The 26,344-nt window shown below is 43.3% G+C and overlaps 1 protein-coding gene across 1 annotated transcript in view; it reads right to left on the reverse strand.

The window, feature by feature from the left end:
* AASS (aminoadipate-semialdehyde synthase) overlaps positions 1–26,344 on the reverse strand; it is a 579,454-nt gene that overhangs the window by 329,395 nt on the left and 223,715 nt on the right. The window contains exon 8 of the mRNA XM_078680774.1: positions 10,638–10,765. Coding sequence (XP_078536900.1) covers positions 10,638–10,765 — 128 coding nt within the window. The remainder of the gene's footprint in view (positions 1–10,637; positions 10,766–26,344) is intronic.

Below are 26,344 nucleotides of genomic sequence, written 5' to 3' on the forward strand. Positions count from 1 at the left end.
AGGGGCAGTTATGAAGGGGCTCGAAGGGAGCGCACATCAGAAACATCAAGACATGAGGCATGATGAACGGCACAGGAGGGAACGTGTGCGTAATGCCTTTCAGAAAACCGCTAGTAACCGGGGACTTAAAAAGAGAAGGCTGATCAGGAAGCCGTAGAAAGGCGGAAATGGCTGAGAGATAGCCTTTGATAGTGCCCATAGCAGAGCCCTGCTGGGCTAAAGAAAGAAGGAACAAAAGAACCTCGGAAAGAGGGGTAGAAAGGGGATCCACAGCCTTCGCTGTGCACCATGCCACAAACTTGTTCCACCTGCAAGCGTATACCGTTGTTGTGGAGGAAGGCCTGGCTGCCAGAATGACATCACAGACTTCGGGAAAAAGATCTAAAGTTGTTAACTGCCGCCGCTCAATCTACACGCATGGAGGTGGAGGCTGGACAGGTTCGGGTGCAAGACAGTCCCCTGCTGCTGCAACAGAAGATCCTCCCAAAGAGGCAGTCGGATCGGGGGATCGATCGCCTTGCTGAGTAGCTCGGGATACCAGTATCTTCATGCCCAATCCGGAGCCACAAGGATGACTCGGGCCCGGTCGCGCCGAATCTTCTTCAGCACTCTGGGCAGAAGTGGTATAGGCGGAAAGGCGTACAACAGAGCGCAACCACTCGTGACGAAAAGCGTCACCGAGCGAGTGCCGCCTTGGAAATTACAACGCGCAAAACTGATGACATTGCGCGTTCTCTTCGGTGGCGAATAGATCTAACCAAGGCTCTCCCCACTGCTGAAAGAGACCTTGCGACACGTCAGAGTTTAGATGCCATTCATTATCCATCAAGCACCGGCGGCTGAGTTTGTCCGCCCTTGCGTTCAGAGAACCTGCCAGGTGTTGAACCACCAAGGTAATGCCTTGATGTTCCAGTCATGTCCAGAGGCGCAGAGCCTCCTGACATAGGGTCCAGGACCCCACCCGCCCTGTTTGTTGCAATACCACATGGCGGTGGTGTTGTCCGTGAACACCTGCACCACACTTCCCCAGGCAAGTCGGATCGCCCGAAGCTCCTAGAGGTTGATATGGAGCCGGGTCTCTGCTGGAGACCAAAGACCTCTCCCAAGTGGCCTCCCTATCCCAGGACGCATCCGTCACCACCGTGCGTTCCGGTTGTGGAAAGGAGAGGGATCTGCCATTTACCCAATCGCGATTCATGAGCCATCACTGCAATTGTCGTGCAGTGCCCTCCGAGATCTAGACATGATCGGACAGGTTGCCCTGATGCTGCGCCCACTGGAACTTCAAGTCCCACTGCAGAGACCGCATATGCCACCTGGCATGTTGCACTAGCAGGATGCAGGAGGCCATCAGGCCCAGGAGCCGGAGGACCATTCTGACCGAAACCCGGGAGAGAGGCTGAAAGATCGGAATCATAGCCCGAATATCCCAGACTCGCTGCTTGGGAGGATAAACCCGAAACCGCGTCGAATCCGGAACCGCTCCGATAAAGGGGAGCCTCTGAAAGGGACTCAGGTGCGACTGCAGCACATATATGGAGAACCCCAGCAAATGCAGGAGGTCAGCCATAGTCTGAAGGTGGGTGACAACTGCCTGGGGCGAGCCCACCTTCAACAACCAGACGCCGAGTTAGGGGAAGATTGACACCCCTGACCTGCGCAGCTGAGCTGTGACCACCACCATCACTTTCATGAACACCCGAGGGGCGCTGGTAAGGCCGAATGCGGGGCACGGCAAACTGAAAATGTTCCTGGCCCACCATGAATCGCAGGCAACGCCGGTGGTCCAGCAGGACGGGGATGTGAAAATAAGCGTCCTGCAAGTCCAACGTTACCATCCAGTCTCCAGGGTCTAGGACAGCCAAGACCTGAGCCAGAGTCAGCATTTTGACCTTCTCCTTCCAGAGGAAGCAATTGATGTCCCGGAGGTCCAAGAAGGGGCGCAGGCCCCCCTTGTCCTTCTTGGGACCAGAAAATGGTGGGAATAACAACCACTTCCAACTTCCTGCCCCGGAACGCACTTGATGGCCCCCTTGGACGAGAGGGCCGTGACTTCCTGTTGGAGAAGAACCAAATGATACCCCGACATGCGGTGGCACCGAGGTGGCATGGCTGGAGGGGGGACTGAAAGGGAAGGGAGTAACCTTTGTGGATTAACTGCAGCACCCACTTGTCCGATGTGATATCACGCCAGTGGGGGAGGTGGTGGCGGATCCTGCCACCCACCGGCGTGGAGTGCTCAATGAAGCTCAGATTAGTAAGGTTTAGAGGGAGGAGCAGGGGGGGTGGAGGTGGTCTGACCCGCATGATGATTCCCAGACCCGCCCTTGTGGAAGCCACGACCACGGGCGAGCTAAAGTTTATGAATGAATAGATTAATGTGAAGCACATTTCCATTTAATCTCAAAATTTTCCATATGTTTTCGAAGAATACAAGGTGGTAGGCTTATATAATTATCCCATTCTGTGCCGCCTTACAAGTACCGAGATAAAGCAGGCTCCCAAGCGACAGAGAAAGGTGGTAGGAGGCATTGATTTACCAAAGACAAATAAGATAAAATAAGAGCACATATTCATACCAAAGAGGGCCTTACCATTAGTGAAAGATACTGGATAAATACTGTTACTTAGTTCAAAAGGCTTGTTTTATCAACTTCAAAAGAATTAAAGTCTATGTGGACCAATCGAAATTGAAACTTGTGACCATGCAGTTCAATACAGAACCTTGCCATTGATGCATACAATTAGCCAACACACCTAGCTTTTTTTTGCTGGTTTCAGAGTAAGAGTCCCTCGCCTAGGGGGAAGTAAGGCTTCCAAGTTTAAATGCAATGACTTGATTTTTATTTAATACTAGCAGCCCGTCCCGACGTTGTCCGGGTATGAATTGTTGCCGGCCAGCAGTATATTGTTTTGTAGGATTTCGTTTTGATAGCATTTCTTATCTGTGACAGGCCTGTGAAACGCTCCGATTCACAGTGCACTGCTGATGCACTTAAGAGTGTGCGTTCAGTAGTGTGTGAACTCGAGTTTCCCTACTTTATTTTTCCTTGCAATATTATATAGTGCAAACTCGACAACATGGCATGAGCACAATTTACATTACAGAAGAACACATTCATTTGTGGTAGGCACGGGGAGACAAAGCGATTTGCCTGGAATCACAGGATGTTGAGCTGATGCCGAGATTCGAACGTAGCTCCCCAGCTCTAAAGTTCGCAATTCTAGAACTTGTGGCGGGAGGTGTGTCTAAAAGTGTATGTCGGTGCTGGCCATCAATGAGAGAGACCTGTGCATTTTTCAAATCGGTGGTGAAAAAATATGAGTATGTTGCTGGAGATGTGGGCCGCCGTGCCACCAATGTACTTACCGGGGAAGGGTAAACACCCATTAATCCGCAACTTTCTTTCCGTATACCATCACTCCGCATACTTTCATTATGAAAGTTCCATGACTCCGCAATGCCATTGTAACGCATGCCATTACATTTTATATGCTTTTACCACGCATACATTTACAACGAAATTCATTGTAAATACATGAATGGTAAAAGCATGCTTTTTTAAAATGTTCGGATAAGGTAAGTATGGGTATAGGGGTATATGTTTTGGGGTACGGAGGCATATGTTTTGGGGTGTTTGGGTATTTTAAGGGTTCAGATATAGTTTTGGGTTATGGGGTACAGGGGTAGTTTTAGGGTTTAGGCATAGGTATGGGTTTTGGGGTACAAGGGTATTTTTAGGGATCAGGGCTAGGTTTGGGTTTTGGGGTATAGGGGTATTTTTAGGGTTCAGGGCTAGGTTTGGGTTTTGGGGAACAGGAGTATATTATGAGTTTAGGGCTAGGTTTGGGTTTGAGGTACAGGGGTATTTTTAGGGTTCAGGGCTAGGTTTGGGTTTTGAGGTACAGGGGTATTTATAGGGTTCAGGGCTAGGTTTGGGTTTTGGGGTACAGGGGTATTTTTAGGGTTTAGGGATAGGTTTGGGTTTTGGGGTACAGGGTATATTTATAGGGTTAAGATGGATTAGTGTTTAAGGGTGTTGGGGTATTTTAAGGAGTAAGGGTGGGTTATGATTATGGGGTGCAGGGTATTTAAAGGGAGCAGGGTGGACACCCGGAGCTGGAATGTACAGAACCTGGGAAGAAAAAACAATGAAATATTGGGCACAACGCTCGCTTTTTTTTCCCGTAATCCCGTGCCCCGCACACGTCCCCAGCACACGCCTACAGCACACGATATGAGACATGGCATGAAGGGCGGAACGTACCACACGCCCCCCAGCGTTTGTCACGCCCCCAGCACACGCCCACAGCACAACGCAGACACGCCCACAAGGGACTACTTTGCTGGCACGGTTCTTTTACCTTTTAAATGTATATGGTGGGCGTCTGCATAGCCTATGTCCTTCTGCTGCAACTGCCCTTTCCAACGCTGTATTGGGTGTTGTGATTGGTGCTGTGGTTCCTGAGATTACCCGCCTCAAAGGTTTGGGCTCTCTATTATATTAGTATAGATATAGATTTTACAAGAAACCGAAGGTTGCTTTTTTGGCCAGACTCATATGCACTTTAAAAAAAATTGCTGTCAACAAAATGATTGCCAATTCCCCTTCCAACATGTTAATATCGGAGCAGCTTGTATATTCTGGGGGTTTAAGTAGTAACCATATCTACATACAGCATGGAATATAGGAAATAACCATAATACAATTGCTTTGGTGTTCCCAGGAAGTAACTTTGGAACAATAGGGGAGGCAAATAATGATCATTCATTGGCTGAAATTGGGAACCATACACAACTGTTAGAGATGTTTCCCATATAGACCACATACATCAGCTTGAACCAGAACAATATCAGTGCTACACCACATAACTAAGGACTTTGGTCTCATTGGCAAATGGTAAGTACATCATGTTACAAACCATAGTTACTCATTTTATTCACTAAATCATAACTCAAATCTAAGCATAGATATGTTGCTTGTTTCAGGAAATCTATTAAAATGCTTTGATTAAATGTGATGAAGGTTTTTGTATTAAGACTTGCCACATTTCTATATTTGAGGAATATAAAAAAATAATTAGAGTTTACATTAACTTAACTGGCATCTCAAATGTATCCATTACACACAAAGTATATATGTGTGACAAAATCACACAATATTCAGAAACAATTAGTGACATATAAAATTGAGAAAGGAACTGACAAGGGTGATCAAGAAATTTAGCAGAGCATGAGGAGGAATTTAAGTCAAATCACCCAGAAAAATGAAAACACCTGAGATTGAGGATAAAGAGACAGAGCAGAATAGATATACAAAATGTAAGCAATGAGTTTATTTATATAAAGTATGCTCTCTATGTGTAAAAACGAACGCTTAGTAGTGCTTTAACAAAAACAAGGGTATAAGATGTGACCAATAAGATAAAAGTGATTAGAAAATTATGAGAAATTAAGTGGTTTCTGATTCAGTAGATATAATGAAATTACTAGGCCAACATATATGTAGTTTATAAAACAGATTTACAAACCTTTATCTAAGCATAATATTTTTAAGACTGTATTAACTGTGGAAAGTAGGCAAAATCTAATGAGCGCATACCTATGTTCAAATTAAATCAGCCCATTTCTCAGATGTCTAAAGTGAAGATACTGGTCAAGAAGCTATCCTCCGAGAATTCCACTAAACAATTAAGAGCTAATAAGGAGATAATCGTAAACATTCATTACCATCTGCAAAGCACACCAGCCATGCCCTATTGTCTTAGAGTCTAAAAAAGTATCAGAGCTCTTTATAAAGAGGAAATCCTCTGTTAATTTTCCATAATATCAATCAGGTTTGACCATTTGACAAACTAGGCAACAAAACTTTGAGTTTAAGTTGGGCAATTAGTATTCTGTTGAACTGATTATCAAGAGGATGTTGTGATCCAAACCATAGCTACATATAGATATAAGATATTAAAATGTTCCTCATGTGAGATAGCTTTTAACAATTAGGGTTAAGCTAACTGTTTACTAAGAGAGTATGAAGTCACCATTTTAACTTGCAGGCATAAATAATCAATATTACTGATTAAAAGCTAAGAATCCAGCCACAAAGAGTGAAAGGTTTCGCTGAAGTGAAATTGTCTTGTGCAAATGGGAGAAGAAAACGAAAGCAATATCAATAATAGCAAGCACTCTGTTAAACATGGAGTCAAGGAGATCTTATTTGAAATATTTTAGAGGATGGAAAAGTTGTGCAATGACATTGCGTTCGTATTTTGACAGACGCTTCTAATGTATAACTCTATAATTTTAGGTTGTGTTGCTTCTGTAATAGTCTTTGAACCCTAACATCTGCCAATTCAACTCATTTAATTCCCAATTTATTTCGACCTATTATGTGGGTTTCTCACTAAAGTTTCAGTGATATGGCTATCTGGTGAAGTGCTAACAATTACAGACTACAGATACTCACACAATAACTTGAACATGGAAGGAGGAAACCTTGGTGATGGCTTTCAGGCCAACAACACATTTAGCAATGATAACATTTATTTTTGAATCTGATCTAAGAGGAGTAAACAGAAGCCACACAAATGCAGCCCACTTTACCCTTGCTTTCTTCATGTATATATAAACGCTGGCAAATATATCTAGCTGCAAGATAAGACCTTAGAAATAAACAAGCATTGGCATAGCCAATAGGTCTCGCCTTTGGGACTTTATAAGTGTTTAGCCATGCAACAGTTAATGTTGTTGCAATAAGGATATTGTGCTGCATAACTAAATACTTATAAGGTCCCAAAGGCGAGACCTATTGGCTTGGCCAATGCTTGTTTTTAATGTACCGGGGACGCCCATCTCGATGACAGGGAATGAATCAAGCATGTGAATCTATGAAAGTTCCAATACTAGAGTAAGAGGGGATTAGCAACTCGCTGGAAATCCCACTCAGGAACATACATCTACAGCAAGGGTGAAAATGACATCACTCCCATTAAACCATATGAACTACACACTAGCCACATCAGTTCCACACCCATTATCATCCCACTTCAGCCTCAAGTGCGTGTCCGCCGAGAACCTATTGTGGCCGTGTCTCCTTTCCAGGAGACACTCCTGGCCGCGCGCATCGCCTTGGAGGCGATTTCAAACAGGCACGCGCACGCGAACGCTCGCTGCATTCTCTCAGACACACACACAAGCGCCCATGCATGCACGCACGCACGCACATACAGCCTCCCCCACACACATACACACGCGCACACACACAGACACACGAGTGCTGCCCCCCTCCCCCCCCCTCAACCCGCACACCGCACCACCCAGCCCTTTCTAACTTACCGGGGCAATCTCGGGGGACTCCGCCGCTGCAGCTCTTGCCAGCTCCTTTCACGGGGCTCCCTCTTGGTCAAGGGAGCCCCGCAACAGTCGCCTAACCTCCTGCTGGCGGGCCCGGGGCTCTCCACTGCTCACAGGAGCCCCGGGCCGCGATACGCATGCCTCCTCTTCCGGTCCTGACGCGGCCCGCCCCCGCCACAGGCGACATTGCCTGACTTCCGGTGGGTGCGTAGATTTCAGTCTTCGTTATTTATTTATTTATGCAATTTTATATAGCGTGGACTTTACCCGAAGGTGTCAGAGCGCTTCACAAAAGGACCAATAGTGATACACGAGGAACAAAATACAAAAACAAACGAATGATATGTGTTGCGGGCAGTTCAGTGCATTCTCCCACATACCATACACCTGGGGCTAAGGACAGCTCATTGCCTAAAAATGTTTCGACATTCACGTGTTAAATTAATCATGTCATGTACAATGCTAATAGCTCTAACTTTTGCAATGCCGAGACCGTTGCATTGTAAATGCTTGTTAATGATATCAAATGGCCCACTGTAAACTGTGGACTGTTATAGATATGTGAAATAAACGTCCTTATATCGGTCTTCATCACAAAATTGTATTACATGCAATATAGCTGTGGTGTGTGAGGCTCAAAAAGGGTTTGCTGGCATCCTTGGGAGACCACTGGAGTCACCAGAGCCATAGAAAAGCCATTAAAATATTTAAAGGCTCGTGGATTGTGGTATTCCAATTTCATGGGGTGGCGTTTTCTAAGCAGTAAGGCAAAAACTAATGTAGTTTGATCGAGTAATGACAATGTGGCTATTTCAGATCCTGTGTAGATGTAAACAGCTGTAATACCTACTAGAAATTACTGACCTTATACAGTCCTCACTTGGGTGCCTCACCACCATTATAAACTAGCCTCAATTAACATCAAAATGATTTTAAAATGTATGGAAAAATCTAATATTTGTTTTTGCAGTGTGTTCAAGTTTGAATTTATATTTAATGACTACTGGCTATTCACACGGAAATTCGCTGCTTATTGCCCTACTAATGAAGCAGTCATAAGGTTTTGTTATTACTGCAGAATTCTTTGGAAGGGTCTTATTACTGTGCTGCTGCCATAAGATGTAAATGTAGCATACAGATAACAAGTGTACTGGACAGAGTGTGAGCAAAGGAGTAGGCGTCCTAAACTAGGCGGCTAAGTCCGGCCTGGATCCAATCCAAGGTCATTTTTCGCTGCAGTGGGTACTAAAGATATCCAGCCAATAAGAGATTAAGCAACTGAACGCCCTATTTTATATACAGTAAGTGCTCGTCAATGGGGCCAAACTGGGTAGGGATGGTCATCTTCCAGTCATTGCTGCTAGTGGTAGTAAAAAAAGTAACACAAGTACTTTTCGTTGCACAGCATTAGCTAAGTTCCAGGAATTGCTTGTACATCCCCCCTATGAGCAACCCTGCAGAGAATTGCCTTTATTCCACCCCCCGGAGAAGAAAGGTGGGCAGGGACTTCAAATTTAAAGCACCGTTTCAGACAGAAAACAACTCAAGTACTTAAGGGATAAGATTCTCTAGACAGTGCAGTTGTGCTTTTGGGCATAAAGACTCTATACAGAACAGGAATTGACAAAACCAGTAGGTCTTGCTATTTAGATCTATTTGCTTTAGCAATTCTTTTTACCAATGTAACGTCAGCAACAAAAAAGAAACAAACAATGGACGAAGTGCACACAATAAGGAGCCACTTGTGTGAACGCCTCAGGACGCTATGGTGACCTATGATTATAACACATGTATGTGCATGCATCATCAACATGGCACGATGCAGCTGCCATTTCGTTTTTTTAAATTAAAATTTACAGTTCCAAGATTGCGAACGGCACTTGCAGGAGTAACTGAAAAAAGTGAACTTAAAAATGTGTGAAAGCAATGTTTAATAAAGGAAAGGACCGGCAGCAAAACCGCTCGCCATTTTAAGAGACTCAAATGATTATTGAGAGGTATGAAGACCAGTGTACCCAGCAGAAAAATCATGGTTCCCACAATTTATTTAAATCACCATAAGTTTGAAGTTGCTCATTAGTAGGGAATAAAATACTCTCCTTCAAATACCTTATCTGAAAATGCAGCTTACTCATAGTTAACCCTCCACGTTTTAATATTATTTCTTTGGCTTCGGAAAGCTGACCTTTAGCCATAACCCTTCCCTTATTATGCTACGTGCCCCTTCTAGTAAAAGTAAGTAGTTTACATTTTTTGAACCAGCGTTAACCTTGCAGTGAATAACACATATTCTGTTTGCTTTCACCCAGTTTCAGGTTATGCTTGAAAGTTGTGTTTCCAACATTTTCTCATTAAACTGAAATCGGATTGTGCAATATTAGCATGCTTTGCTTACATTGCAAATTAAAGCAAATAGCCAGGACTCATTTCCACATACAAATCTTACTCCTGCCAAGGTTCCATGGTTGGTAAACAGCTGCAATGGTGGCCCAGTACAAAAATATCCCATTTTGTCTGCACTAAGTTACTGCATACCTCTCAATCAGTTGAGTCCCTAAGAATGGTGTGTGGTTTTGGATGGTGGGCCCATTGAAATCCATGACAGAGAGATTTTTTTGCATGAGTTTTCAGGGCAGGTTATCCCACTGAAGTCTGCTGGAGGCATTGTTCTTGTTTGGAAGGTGAAGTTCGATTCAAGGAGGGTGCCACCTTGAAAATGAGGGTGACTGGAGAGGTATGGGTCTTACTTTGTTTACAATATCAATTGGAGTTACACTGTGGGTATACCGCTGGAGCTAACTAAATAAGAACAAACATTGGCCGCACGGCCGTGAAAGTGATCGCGATGCACTTAATGACCCATAACGGAATAAAGACAGATGGCGGCTGCGCGGGTGCACGCGCGCGTAACCGCAAGCTTGAGGCCAGCAAAAGCCTGTGGTAACACTTTCAAAGCCCACTTACTAAATTTCTCGCAGCGCATGCGCTGGCTCAGGCGAGGCCTAAAAACGACACTTTTTCAGATCATTGTTTTTCTTACATACTGGCCACAAATTTCACCAGCATATAAGCTATGCTCCAATTCATCATCTCTTAAAATGCATGCAGTGGCTGATTCAAGACTACTGAATTTTTTTAATATCACTCTTAGTAAAAAATACTTTAATTAGTCTTTTTGTGTTAATCACTTCAGAACTATTTTCATTTTTGATTGCTATACACAATTACGATCAATTGAACTGTTTTGCATTAAACCCACAAAACTAACAACAAATGCAATACTTACATCTGTATTAAAACGAGAAGTGTAGAGTTCAGGATGTTTGTCATACTCTACAGGATCATAGACACCATCAGTTTTCCTGACAAGGTGGTGATGGCGGCTTAGCACTGTGCCATATACTTTCCTTAGATCTGCAATATGAAGCAAAATTAAGAATGTATTCTAAGGAAGCTGCTGTTCTTAGATGGCATGTGAAAAGCAAAGATGAAAGTTAGGCCAACAATTACAAATTCAAAGTCAACATAGTTATCCTAGTCTTTGCCTATCTAATTTCTATATTTATTTGTACAGCACATATAGCACAACGTAACTGATTTGGGTAGGACACCTTTTAGAACCACAAATTTGTGGCTACAATGAATGGAACATGCACTGGGGCGGAGGGGGTGTCACAGAAGGAAAAGAAGTAGCAAATCCATTTACCACAGAGGGAGAATTGTTGAGTACATGGGCCCAGAAGGAAGGAAACCAATAACATAATGCACACTAAAGACCTAGTGTCATCAGTTTTCATGTGAGTCACATTAATGCTTGGGTGGACATGGTGTGTTTTGGGTTTGCATCTGATGGGGTCTTGTGGATGTCTAAGGAAAGGTTATTCCAAATATATGGTCCCAGTACTGCAAATCTCCAATCACCTCTGCTTCTGATCTGGGTACAGCTGGGAAGTTTTCCCTTGTGGATGAATGAATGAAAAAATGAATGGAGGGATTTATAAAGCGCACAGCTACTTTGAGAATGTCCCGGCCCTAGGCAGGTGGCACATATCTGAGCGCATGACTGATTATTCTTTCAACAGGTGGGTTTTCAGTTGCTTACGGAATGATTTTATGTCAGGAAGGCATCTGAGGGGAAACGGAAGGTCATTCCAAAGTTTGGCTGCCAGTAGTGACCTGGCTGAGCCGCCCACCTTTTCTTTTTTATGCGTTGGATGGATAGGAGGTGGGTAGACAGAGCATAGTGCTCTATGCGGGCAGAGGTTTGTCAGTCGTTCTACAAGATAGGCAGGGCCCATTTTGTAATAAGCCAATTACGCCACTGTTAGGGCTTTAAAGATGATCATCTTTTTTACCTGCAACCAGTGTAGCTGTTTACGGTAGTGAGTAATCGAGGAGTGCTTTGGAAGCTTACAAGGTAAGTGAATGGCCATATTCTGCATTTCTTTAACTGTGTATCAGGTAGTATGGAAGTCCCAAATGCAGAAAATTAGCGTAGTCCTATCTAGATAGAATTAGAGCCTGGACCACGTTTTTTTGGGGCATCCCAGGGAAGAAATGTAATGAATTTCCTCTGCAATCGAAGGATCCGGCAAGAATTTCTGACCACTGCTTAGATCTGAGATTTAAGTGATTATCCACTAAGACCCCTAGATTTCGCGCTAAGTCATTTGGGTTGGAAGCCAGGCAGTGGGATGGCGAGGCCCCTAGCCAATCCTGGTTGGGGGTCAGGTCCAAATAGCAAGACCTCCGTTGTCAGGGTTGCATTGTAGAGAGTTGTGTTTGAGCCAGCCTAATACTGCCGTCATGCAAGCTGCAAAACTTTCCTTAGCCTTATGGTCATTTTTGTTATACGTTAGCAGCACTTGGGTGTCATCCGCATAGGAAACTACTTGGATGCTGAAGGATTCTATGAGATGTGCCAACGGAATCTTAAATATATTAAAAAGAGTGGGGCAGAGTTCAACCAGGGGGAACGCAGTAGCGGATTGGTTTAGTTTCTGTGGGGAATGGTTTGAGCGAGACTGCCTGTTCCCTATATTTTATGAAGGAATCTAGCCCGGCTAAGGCCTTGCCCTCCACCCGATAAAGGTGAGGCGGTTTAGCAGGATTTCATGTGAGACTCTTTCAAAAGCCGCCAAGAGATCCAGTAGGATCAGGGCGGCATTGTGTCTGGCATCCAGTGTGAATTTAATGGAGTCAGTGATCTCCAGCAGTGCAGATTCAGTGCTATCCAGGGGTCTGAAGCCAGACTGTGAGGGGTGGAGACGGTCGGAGGTTTCTAGGAATTACATTAGCTGGGCATTGAGTGTCTTTTCAAATATCTTAGAGGCTCCTGGGAGCAGGGATATTGGTCTAAAGTGGGAAAGTGTTTCTAGGTCTGCGTTAGGCTTTTTCAGTAGTCGGATGACGTTTGCTCTTTTACATTCAAGGGGCACTAAACCTGTGTCCAAGGAGGTGGTAAAAAGCTCTAGACAGATGGGGCTCAGAGTTATTCCCAGCTTCCTCATGATATGAGGAGGGAAGGGGTCCAGGGGAGAACCTGATTTGCAATTGGAAAAGGCTGCTTTCAGTTCCTGAATTGTTGGGGAGAGAAATGTTAATAGTTTATCCCTGGGCCATAGGAATAGTGCGGTTCAGGTTGTCTGTATAAACCGTGTTCTTTGTTAGGGTAGGATTATCTTGAATTTTTGGGATTTTATCCTAAAAGAAGGTGCTCCAGTGTGAGGCACAGGGAGGCACTGGTTTCCAATGGTGGCCCAAATAATTTGGGGTCTGTAAAGTTTGAACAATTTTAAAAATATCCTTTGCATTATTTGCTTTCCCAATTGCTTTGCATAGAAGATTCGGCGTGCAATTGTTAAATTGTTATGATAATTGCTCAGTGCTGCTTTATATTGGCAAATACAAAGAGTATGGCATGGTTGGTGTGTTTTTTACACTGACTTGGCGGTTTGTCAGGGTAGAAATTTCAATACACTTGTAGGCGAGGCAGGTTATTTTGAATTTGATTCTTTTGGTATACTGGGAGTGTGGAGGCTCTGTAGATGTGCTGCCACTGGTTTTTAATACAAAATAAGACATTAGCCATCAACTTGGCATTTCTTGTGACTTTTGACAAGGCTAGAGTCGCCAGAGCACCTACTACCATAGAGTGATCTTCTGGCACTAGATACAGGAGTGTGTTTAAGCAATTTCACTTGGAATTTCACTAATGCTCTGACATGTGAACTGAGGCAGAGGTCAGTATCCCAATTATCCTCCAGGTTTATTATTTTTGCTTTAATGGGGACAATTTTATACAATAAATGGTGCAGGATGGGCACAGAGTATGTCTGTTTGAGAAGTTAGTGTGTGATTAGGACTAAGGACAAGATATTTGTTTGTTGTGCCACTAAATTTAAGAATGTTGTGGCCAGTCCAGTTTTCATCAATTGAAGATTATTTTATATAGCAGTGGATTGGTCTGACTCTCCTGACACACTAAGGTACATTTTGGTGTCATCTGCAAAGGAGTGCGAGTGGAGGTGATGGGCACAGAGGACCTCCATGAGGGGTTTGATACATACATTGATTAGTAGGAGAATCAAGGACTGGTGTGGGAGGACAGGTTTACAAGTCCTGCGTTTTGGCTATGATTAGACATAGGATGTAAACCATTCGAGAGCTTCCTCTGAAACAAGGGTGTAGTAACCTAATGTATTAGGTTTACATGACTGTATTATGTAATGTGTTTAGGGGTAGAATGTATTTGGAGAGGTTGAAATGTGGAACCTGGGTTGAAGTTGGAATGTAGAGAAATCAGTTCCTGCCTGCCCCTGAGGTGGCTGGGACGTTGGATCTCTTATATTCAAGTAAATTATCTTTGGACTGCATCTCAACATATCCAACCTTCATTTACTACATTTGGCGACGATTTGGATCTAGACGCCGTCTCAGCCTAAGGTACAGATTTTCTGGGCCTTGGCTTCTCCATAAGACTACAGGAAGATTAGTCTGAATCATCTGGTAATTTGGTGTTTAAGGAACGAGATCAAGCAACAGTAACAAAGTGTGTAAAGGTGAAAAACGTTCCATGACCACAGATAAGGTACTTTGTTTACATTTATTTTAATTGGCGTTGGCCCCTCTAACATTTTTTGATCACGCGACCTGCAATTTTGCCCGCGTGCCTCGATCGTTGTATTCTGAAAATGACATATCTGCACGTGATCAGCACGTGTCTTCGTGGCCTCCTCCCGCAGCGACTTTCTTCACCCACTGTATATGCACGCACCAATGGAGGCAACGATTTTGCATGACGAGACGCAGGATAGAAAACCCCAAGTTCCTGTTGAAACAGATGCAATTTGATGCTCTGGTAGCCTTTTTAATGAATTGGGCTAGGTCCAATAAAGCCTTATGCGAGTTATCGGTTTCACTGTGAGAACACACCTTGTTGTAATGTGGCTATCATTGCGCAAACTTACACCAGCATCACGATCGCAACTACTAAGGAGCGCAGCTCGGTGACGGGCACACCTTATGATGTAGAACTTAACGATATGCAGTAAGTGGCAGCAATTAAAAAAACATATAGGCTACTATCAACCTCAGCTTCATGGTGATAGATACACCTAATTTTAAAGTGAGTATCTCTGCACAGTCTTGCATCAGTTTGTGGTGTGTGGGCTATAGATATCGTCAGTTCACAGTGATAGAATCACCTAATTTGTATGCAACTATAACTGCACAGCCTCATCAGTATGTCGCTCATGGTGACTTAGGAATGCAACCCAGTGATGCACATACCTTCCGTCATGGTTTACAGACAATTTCACGGTGATAGAAACGCCTTATACATCGGGGACTTCTTGCTGTGTACTTTACATTGATATCTGACACTTTTAAAATGTGGTTATGTGATTAATACATTTCGGAGGTGATAGACTTGTATTCTTCACAAAGGTTATCTTATTTAAATGTACTATATATGCATTGGAGTGCATACACTTTGTTAATTTAATTGACAGCATGCAAAACATTACTCTGCCTCCCTTCTTCTTAAATTTACCAGGGGAACCCACTATTAGGTGGTCGAGATGGAAAAAAGTGTTTTTCATTATGTCCGAGTTTGTGGTCCTTTAAGGGCAGATAGGAAAGCTGCTTTACTTCTACACTATTTAGGCCCACAGGGGCAAGAAGTGTATGAGCATCTCACAGAAATTGAAGCTAATGAGGCAGAGGACTTGAGTGAGTTGGATACCTGTATTAAGAAACTTAATAAGCATTACCTCTCAAAAGTGAGTACTATCTTTGAGGGGTACCACCTCAAAAGGCAGAAGCAAAGGCCCCAGGTGTCTGTGGAAATTTATGTCACACGTTTACGCAAGTTGGCTGCCACTTGCAAGTTTGAGGGAAATTTGGAAGAGTGCATCCACGAACAGTTTATGTTAGGATGCAACACTGAGAAAGTAAGAGACCAGTTGTGACAGAAAGATGATCCTAAATTGATGAAGTGCTTATTATTGCTAAGAAAATGAACATTCACTAGCTTGTGTTGATATCGTAAGGAAAGAGCATGATCCTCCATTTGAATAAATATACGTAGTGCATAAGTCCATGTCTAGACACAATGAAACTATTTCTTCAAGATAGCTTGTTTGGGGGGGGGGGGGGTAATGTTTTAGGTGTGGTGCTTCCGGTCATTAGGTCAATGAAAAAAATTGCCCTCCCTTATCACAATAATTTGCTAAAAAGCTGTTTATCAGGACGTGTTTCAGATGTGGTGCCTCCAGTCATTTCGCCAACGACAAAAATTCCCCTAGCGCTTTTGGTTAAGTGTCGTACATGTGCCAAGATTGGACAATTTGAGGAATGTTGCAGGTCTTAAAATAAGAACACGATTATGAAGGTTTTTGTTTTTTTTTAGGAAAAACTGGGATGTTTGTCTAATTACATACATAGGATTGTTCTTAAGAATGTGTTTCCTGTGTGGCATGCACGGCCCATAGAGAAATGATAGTTTGTGTAAATCCCTGAACTGTGTGGCAGGCACACACGGTGCAGGGATTTACACCTTGGCTCTAACCAGAGGCCACAGGGAGAAAGGGGCACTGCTAGGGGCCCCCAAAGTCACTTTGACAGGCTTTTCATGTTGGAAAGCCTGACATGGAAAGCCTGTCAGAAACTGACATCATAACCCCTACAGCGGCAATGCCGTCTGCATGGGATTATGTTTGGTTTCCGACTGTCCGACAGTCTCCATGAGCCCGTCGCAAGCCAGCCGGTTTTAATTCTAACCGCCGTAATCCTAATAAGGCGGTCAGAATTCAAACCAAGGAGGTCAGTCAGAGGCTTTCCGACCGACATCCTAATGAGGGCCTTAGTGTTCCCCTAGCTTTGAAACAGAACATGAATGCGGAACTCGAGAATTTGGAAAAATAGAGGATAATTGTAAAAACCGAGGCTACAGAATGGGTTGCTCCTGTAGTTCTAGCACGCAAGGCCACAGGGATTTACATTTATGTGTTGATCTAAGAGCTCTCAATAGGGCGGGGGTGATAGATACGTTTCCTCTCCCAAATATATCGGAGATGCTTACTCAATTGGAGGGAGTAGTATTTTCACAACTTTGGACCTAAAGGCGGCACATTACCAAATTAAGATGGACAATGATTTCATGGATTTGACTACATGTATTACACCATTTGGGTTGTTCAAGTTTAGTAGGCTATCGTTTGGACTCAATTCTGCTGCTGTAGTTTTTAATCAGTTATAGAGGGAGTGCTAGATGGGGTTTCTGGGTTGAAATCTCTTAAAATGACGTATTTATTTATAATCCAATCCAGAAGATTGTAGAATAAAGTTAGTCTTAAAAAGATTTAGGGTGAGAGGTCTGACCTTACGGGAAAACAAATGTATATTCAATCAGACTGGAATAAACTACTTAGGTCATAGGTTGACTGGTGAGAGAGTGAGGACCAAAGAACAATTGGTTAAAGCCATAGAGAATCTACATGCTCCTGAGGACAAGGAGAAATTGGTAACTTTTCTCAGTATGGCTGAATATTATAATAATTGTGTGCCTTCCTGTGCCAGCCAGACACAAAATATGAGGTCCTTGTTAAAGAAAGGTGTTAATTATGTTGGGTCCTCATTATTTGAACAAGAATTTTGGGATGTAAAATCAACACTTAGTAATGCCCCGTCTTTGCAAAGTTTCAATGCCAGAGAGAACACTGTTTTTATCACCAATGCCAGCACCAAGGGGTTAGGAGCGGTACTGAAAGAACCAAAGAAAGGAATAGAGAGAACTATTATGTTCATTTCGTGAAGATTGGTGGAGCCTAATTGAACGTGAGATTGTTTGCATTGACTGGGCTATTAAAAAAACGAAACAAATTTCACTGGGGGTGGAGTTTGAAGTGAGGGCAGAATATAAACCTCTCAGAGAGATATTTCATAAGAATAACTTGGATTCTGTTTCAGGGTGTATCTGTAAATGGGTAGTGGCTTTGCAGGACTACATTTTCAAGCTGGTATATATGCCTAGAGTGGAGAACAGGGTTGCAGCATGCATGTCACGTTTGAGTCCTAAACAAAAAAAGATTGTGATGTAAAAGTTGAAATGTGGGACCTAGATGAGTATACAATTTTTGAGGTCACTGATGGGGTGGTCAGCGAAGAAGAATGGAGGTGTTGCTTGGATGAGGATGAAGTCTTAAAGGAAATAAGAGGATTGATCAGGATAGGGTGGAACTCATAAAAAGGTGCGAGTGAGAAGGGTCTGAGATTCTGGATGGTGAAGGATGAGTTATCTGAGAATAATGGGTTACTTTTGAGAGGTACTAACTTGGTACCTCAGAGTCAAGTTCGAGAGCAGCTTATACAGTTGAGTCACCACAGGCACTTAGACATTTCTGAAACTAAAGAGAAAATCATATTACATTTCTGGTGGCCGAGGATGGGCACGCAAATGGAGAGGAGTGTGAGGGAGAGCGTGGAGAGTTGTTCTAGTGATAAAAGTTGGAAAACAAGAGTTCAAATGATGGTGAGGGATGCTCCAGTGAATGTATGGCAGGAAGTCGCTCTGGATATTATGGGCCTTTTAGAAGTAGAGCTGGTTAGTATTACGTGTTGGCATTAATGGATATGTACACCTGGTCCACAGAAATTTGCAATACGCAATGTGTAGAGACTAGTACAGTAATTGCATTTCTTAGGGACATTTTCACTAGAGAAGGGTTCCCTGAATATATTTTGATGGACAAAGGAGTTCAATTGTTCTCTAAGAATATCGAAGAGTTTTTATTTGTAAGGGGGCTAAAGCATGAAAAATGTTCTCTCTACCTTCCAGAGACTAATTGGATGATAGAGAGGTGTAACAGAGCATTAAAATAGTCTATCCAAGCAAAACACAGTTTAAGGATTTGAAAGAGTATTTGTTGTAAAGGGTTGAAGTCTATCATCTAACACTGCACTCTGTTACAGGTAGAGTGTCTTTTGAGCTGTTTCGAGGTAGGAAAGCCAATACTGTGGTAACCCAGATGTGGATGAGGAGTAACACGTTTGAGGGGGTAGACTCACAGCATGTGAAGGCATGGAGGAGTAAACAAAGGTTTGATATGCGCAAAGCTGCAAGTCATCCTGTTGCGAGGGTTGGAGATGTGGTGAAGGTGAGACCTCACCTTCAAGAGTGGAACCTCAAAATTCTCCACACCTTTCAGGGTTGTGTACATTTTTCTAAATTCGGTTAAGCTGAGTGACAACTGCATTTGGAATTTAAATAGGATTATGGTGGTATGTGCAAACCTGGAAAAAATGAATTGCCACTGAGAGTAGTAAAGACGTAGTGGGTGCAGAGTAGATATTCCAAAGTTCATGAAGGATAATGTTTGAGCATGCATTAAAAATAATGTATAATGCTTTTATTGTATTCTGTGTTTTTAAAATATGGAATGGGTTTAGTGTAGTTTGTATTTTGTTGTTTTAGTACTGTAGCTATATTTGATTTTTATTGTTTACATGGGTTTTTTTGCAACAAGGAGGTGTACAGTAACCTAACGTATTATATTTACATGACTGTATTTTGTAATATAATCTTTGGTGTACCAGTGCTTAGTGCTTAGAATGTATTTTGAGAGTTTGGAATGTGGAACCTTGGTTGAGGTTGGAATGCAGAGAAATTAGTTACCTCCTGCTCTTGAGGTGACGGAGACCTTTCTTTGGATTTCTTATATTTAAGTACATTATCTTTGGATTGTATCTTTACATGTCCGACCTTCATTTACTGATGTAGTCTTTGTAGAAGGACTGGGAGGTCTCCAATGTCCAATGCTGCTGACAGGTCCCGAAGTACAAGCATACTTAAGGTGCTCTGCTCTGCAGTTTCTAGTAGGTCATTTCAAACTCTGAGATGTGTAGACTGTTCCATGTTTAGGGTGGAATACTGATTGACTGGAGTTAGGAAATGCTCCGTCACTTTCCCATTAATTGAGATTCTGGCTGTAGGATTTTGATAGAGGGCTTGAAGAGCTTGAATTATCCTAGGTCCAACACACATCCGCCTCATGACGCCCCACAAAAATTGCCAGGAGAGCCGATCAAACGCTTTTTCAGCATCAAGTAAGATTAATGAGATTGGTTTTCCCGTCACCCTTGTGGCGTCAAATAGAGTGATAGACCGACGGATGTTTTCTGTAGTGCCCTTTTTGGGGATGAACCCATGCTGCCATTTGGAAACAAGAGACTCAATGCTGGTAGATAGTTAGGGTGCAACAACCTTAGAATATATTTTGGAGTCGGTGTTTATAAGAGTAATTGGCCTATACGAAGACATCTCTAATGGTGGCTTATCTTTTTTGGGAAATATTACGATTTTTGCTGTTGACCAAGGGGGGGAGAAGCCCCGTTAAAGATGTATATTACCACTTCCATAAAAAGATCTTTGATTTGAAGGGAATTGTTTTTTTATAGAACTCGACTGGAATGCAATCCATACCAGTGGCTTTGCCATCAGGCAGGCTTGCAAGTGCTATAAAGATTTCTTCCCAAGTCGGGGGATTTTCCAATTGATCGTGAATCTCCGTACTGAGTCGGGACAGTGATATTGTCTTAAAATATCCGGAAATTTTTCTTTCTCTAAACTCGAAGGGCCAAGTAGTCTGCTCTGTGTAAAGATTTTTTTATAAAATTCTCGGTCATTAGTAATCTCTCCTGTAATAGTTTGAATTGAGGATGTTACATTGGCAGAAGCCTGTTGTCTAGTTGAAATGGCTTATTGATAACCAATAAGTTCGCTGCATTCATATTTTACCCTGGGCCGAAGCCCATTTTGCGGCGACTCTCTCCGCAAATGTAGTTCCAATCCCAGCTTTAGCAGCAACTACCTCAGTCTGTGCAGCTTCAATTTTTGCCCTTAGCTAGACTGCCTGTTTTAGTTTCTCTTCTGCTTTTTTCACTTTATCTTGCAGAACAGAAACCTGCATTTTCTTCTTTTTATTTCTACTGATGGCGAATTGCAGCGTCTCTCCATCAATGCCTGCTTTTAAGGTATCCCCTACGACCATAGTTGGGGCTGTCCCAATATTTATTTTCAGAAACTCTTGAATCCAGCCCTGCATGTGGGCCAGATATCCATTGTCATATAGGAGCACCTTTTCAAAACTCCAATTCGGCCTTCTCCTCTATAACCCAACCCCCGATATTTAAAATGATATAAATCGTGGTACAATGTCGATAAAACAATCCCGCACCAAAGAGGAAGAAACCATAAAGTAGTCAAATCTTACCAGAGAGAAATTGGGAGCTGAAAAAAAAGTAAATCCCTCTTGTTTAGGTTTTAATTCAGCCCATACATCATGTAAACCAGGAGTATACATTAAGTTTTGTATAGCCTGATATACCTTAGGCTTCCTACCTCTATAGTTCCACTGGTCACTCATTTTCCATATGCTATGCAAGTTGATGTTAAAATCGCCGCACAGAATTATTGGAAGCGGCGACCGTGCTAGTTCTACATTTACCCAATTGATTATTCCAGGATTGTCTACATTACTCCTGTAAATGGAGCATATGGTAAAGACAAGACAAAGGGGTAAAGAGCATCCTTCAATCACCCATCTCCCAAGGGGATCAGATTTTACTCTATTAATTTTTATAGGAAGTTTTTTCTGTGCCATAATCCCAACTCCTTTAACCCATGCGCCCTGAGAGGTTCCCACGATGACTTTATACCCCAGTGAGTTCAGCAGGTGTTTGTGTGCTCCTTCAAAGTGCGTCACCTGGAGACAAATGATGTTGCCCCCAGTGAGCCTATCCCCTGTACTACTTTTTGCCTCTTTGTGGCATCATTTAGGCTGCAGATGTTTACAGACACAATTCTGAGATTATTCATCATACATAATTTATAATCTGGATTGATTGCCCTTGACTGAAAACCATTTGAAGTATTAAAGTGATAACCCTAAAGACAATTAAAAAAACCTTTAAATTGCCCAAAATAGATTTCAGCAGCAGTCCAAACAGAGAAAATCATTCTTTTGCAACCGATAAAGAAATGAGCATTCATTTTCCATCATCCACACATTTTTTATCTTAATTGTCCCAATTTTCCCTTTTTTTTTTGGGGGGGGGGTGCTTCCTTCCCCTTCCAGTCTCATTTTTACTCCTTATTTCCCACTCCCTCTGTGTTGTCTGCACTAAGTCTCCCAAGCCCTATTCCAAATTGCACAGCACCCGTAAGATAAAAAAACACCACATTTCCTCCCACTGCACTCCTATTGTCCCCTTTCCCTCCCTTCCCCCACCCCCCCCATTATTAGAGCAATCAGGGAAGCCCTGAATGATGGTGAGCATATGTGAACTCCAACCACCAGGCCACACAGATCCTTACAGTCAGTCGGCATGTTTTAAAGAGATAGCCAGCCTAAATACGATGAGCAGAAGACCTTAATACCATGCCCTTGTGACAAAAACATGAAACAAAAAGTGAAAGAGAAAAAAAAAAAAAGAAAAGGAAAAAAAAAAAGAAGAAAGCAATTCATAGAACTACCACAGCTACGTAGCTTAGCACATTAGCCTTGATAATAGGCATAGCTTAGCTTGGCCCTTTTTTCCTGGTGATGTCCTTCAGATGTTCTCCAGCTTTAATTTCTGACAAAAAGATCTGAGTGGATCCCTTAAATATAACTTTTAGTCTAGCTGGGTTCATTAGGTATACCTGGGCACCCTGCTCTTGAAAATGAGATATTAATTGTCGGAGTCGCCACCTCCGCTCCACAATTGCATTAAAGAAATCAAGCTTGGCAAAAAACTTTACTTCATCGACTTCTTTCTAGGAATTCGGTCGGGCCTGATCATAAACCATCTTTCTGAGAAGAAAATTCATAAAAAAGACTAAAAAAGCCCTGGGTTTCTAACTGCATAAGCTACTACCATCTCTCCACTGCTTCAGATTGAAGGGGAAACAATGTGTCCTTTGAACCTCATGGTCCCAGTTCAGGTTGGCATGTTTAAGAAAAGTGACTCAAAGAAGTCTGACAATGTACCGTCTTGGGTCGTCCCCTTCCACTCCTTCGGGTATCCCTAGAAGACGAAGATTGTTCCGTCGTTGTCGATTTTCTTGTTCCTCCATTTTTGTCATTATATCTGTTAGGCATGCCGCATGGGAGGCACCTTGATCTTTTATGGTGTCAAATTCGTCTCTAGATTCTCTGTACGCCAATCGACCATTGTAACCCGGTCGTCGATATCCGTACAGATCTTGTTCAACTTCCTTATACTCTCTTGTACCTTTTTTGGCGGCCTCTTTAGCCATACGATTATCAGATCGGACCTCCTCTTGGAATTGCTTTATTGTAGTCAATATAGAGGCTAAAGAGGGTTCAGCCGAATGCTCTGATGTAATTTTGGGGCTCTCCCACTGTAGAGTTTTGGAGGCTTCTTCCCCAAGGGGGAAAAGAGGTTAGAGAGTCGGAGTAGTCCCATTTAAGCAGACTTCCTCTTTTAGCCTTATTACGAGATTTCTTCTTCTGCTGAATGATTCTGTGATAACAGAAGGATCAGATTCATTACCATTTGAGGCACTGCCTTAACTCAAACTGATTATTTTGTTCTCTGTACCGGAAATGCAGCCCTCGGAAACTGAATAGAAATATTCACCAGCGGGGTCCGGAGTCTGAGGAGCCAGGGACCCAGGATTATCTTCTAGGCCTAAATTATATACCTCACCTCTGCCCGCCTGGGAGTCTGGGCCTGTTTCAGTAATGACGACAGCAGCACCGTGGCATAGGCAAGAGGTGCAGGGGCCGGAAATGTTGTAATTGCTGGTCTGAGGTAGCCCATTGAATTGCTTTTTCTCAGTGTAGGAGCTGCCAAGTTGCCTGTGCCTTTATTATTGTTTATTTGCCTGCCCTGGTCATTAAGCAAGTCCCCTAATGTCGTGGCCCCCCCTGTCTGAGCAACTGTGGAAGTATCCATCTGGAAAGCGTCCACCTGCCCTGGGGCCCCTTCCACTTGGCTCAACGTTGATGGATTACCGGATTTGACCGATGGTAGTGAGGTAATTTCAGGCATTGTCGGGGGTGCTTTAACTATGGGGAAATGTTTGCTAATGGAGGTAGATAGACCCACTCCTGCCTCAGCACCCTCCTTCAATGCGCCGCCTCCCCCAGGCTTCCCAGTCATCTTCTTTACGGCCCCGGGTTCCAGTTTACCTTTCGGGAGGGGATCCTTCTTTTCCGCCTCTCCTTGTGTCAAAGCCGTTTTAGTTTTAAGATTCTTCTGCCTCCGGGGTTGACATACTCCGCTCACACCGATGCTTTTGCTTTCGAGGCACCAATCCTGCTGATTCCACTGCTTCCGCTAACTCCACGTCAACCAAGGCTGTGGTCAAGCGGAGTGTCTGGCATACACAAAAGTTCCTGAGGTGCTTTAGCCTGCATACAGTGCCCAAGGCTGTCCGCAGTGATCGGCGCAATCTCGGTAAAGCAGAAAATCAACGGGACCGTAACTCGCACTCCGGGCGCCCTTCTGCACGGCTCCCGCTCCAATACTCAATGCACCTTGTTCTCGGACATCAGAGAGTCAGGTAGATCAGCCGACTACCGATGTTTCCTGCGTATGGCGTGGCGATTGGAAGGAGGAACTCACACTAGCGCCATCTTGCCCACAAGCCCCCAATTCTTCTTAATGATCGCTCAGAGCACAATATCCAAGACACATGATTGAGGTCTAAATATATAACACTGCTTTTCAGGGGCGAAGCAGAGTTCATGTTTCTTGTACGAGCCCATGAAGCTGTGCTTTACGGTCTCTCTACCTTTCCTACCAGGTGCTCCCAGGACCACAATACATCACACATGGAAAGGAACACAAGGGAGAACTTTCATTTTAAGGCTGCAAGGCAGGCCTCTTCGAGAATCTGTTGTTGCTGAAGAGGATGGGCTTTTGTCATACGCACATCTCTTAAACCTGAAGCCACACAGCGCAAAATTTACAGTCAGTCTTAACATTGACATTAGGTTTTAGGGGGCTTATCTAATGGTCATGTATCACTTTAGCCAGATAATAGCTGGAACACCTCTATGTACCACACATCAGGTGAAAACTGATGCTACAAGAGGTACTGGTAAGGGCCAAGTGTCACTTGAACCTGAGGTGAAGCGTCCACCTACCAGAGCTGTGTTTCTGTATCCCATAAAAGAGCCAGATGCTGTCAGGATTTTTTTCGGTTAAGAAACATTTAAACAGCATCTGGCTCCTTGCTGTGGTACAGAGGTGTGCGAGTGTGGCCCCCACAAGGAGATAGACACTTATTTGAGAATTCTAGACCTAAGAAAAATATTCAGACAACATCTAGTTCTTTCCTGGATCACAGACAAACATGCAAGTTAATGCCTCAGCAAGGTGCCATAGGCAGTTTCAAATTTTTCTTGGGCTAAGAAAACATCCACACAGGCATCTGTCTTCTTGCTGGTGAACAAACAAGCATGTGCGAGTACCCCAGAAAGGAGCCAGATGAGGTTTGGATTTTTTCCTAGGCTAAGGAAAAACTACAAATAGCATCTGGCTCCTTCTTAGGGCACAGACACACAGCTTATTCATATCACAATGTGTCTCAGAGACAGAACGATTACAAGAGGAAGGATCTCTGCCCCAGCCTGCCAGGCCAGCAGAGGCTCTAGCCTCCATTCCCCTTGCACAGAAATGTCCATCACAGTTCGGAATTTATGCCTGCATTAGAATAATCTTTGTGCCTTCAGTGCATTAGTTGGTAGAGCTGAATGTCCAGCAGGCATCGCGTTTTTTTCACCTGCTCAGCATTCTTGTTGGTTTAAAGCATCCATTTGTTCAGCTCTCCTGTGCAGAGAAAATGAGTGATGGTCAATCCACTCCAAGTAGGACGAGGCAACTGCTACTGTGACCTAGCTGACGAGCAGTCAGATAAAGGATTTCAGACAGCTGAGCCAGTTGTTGGCCAGAAATCAGATGCCCCTGTGGCTCCCCCAACTCTAAATTAAGTGGGGGAACTGAAAGGTCAGCGGACAGGGAATTCAGTTATTTGACAGACGTTTCGCATACACAAACTAATGTAATGATGATGTCCATAGTATAAGAGTGGAAAGGAGTTTATTAGCCCAACAGGGAGGCAAGTCGTTCTCTTCATAGACCATGTATCAACTGACACTCTTAACACATTACATTCTAAAAATGACCTGGTAGCATTCTCAACAAGGAATGCACACAATTAAAGGTGAAGATACAACACATCTCCCTTATTATAATAACAAAATGAAAGAGATTTGGAAAACAAGAAAGGAAGAGAAAAAGAAAAGTGGGAAAGGTAGAAAACAAGGAAAAGAAAGAAGGAATAATCAGAAAACAAAGATCAAACAAAAGGGATAAGTCACTTAGGATAGTAATCTTGAAGATACAATGGAGGTCTCCTGGTTCTAGTGTTTGTGCTGTGAGAAGAAACATGCTCATTTTGAGGTAGTTGATTCGAGCGTT

This window comes from Lissotriton helveticus, chromosome 1_1 (assembly GCF_964261635.1).
Source record: "Lissotriton helveticus chromosome 1_1, aLisHel1.1, whole genome shotgun sequence".
In the NCBI taxonomy this organism is placed as follows: Eukaryota; Metazoa; Chordata; class Amphibia; order Caudata; family Salamandridae; genus Lissotriton; species Lissotriton helveticus.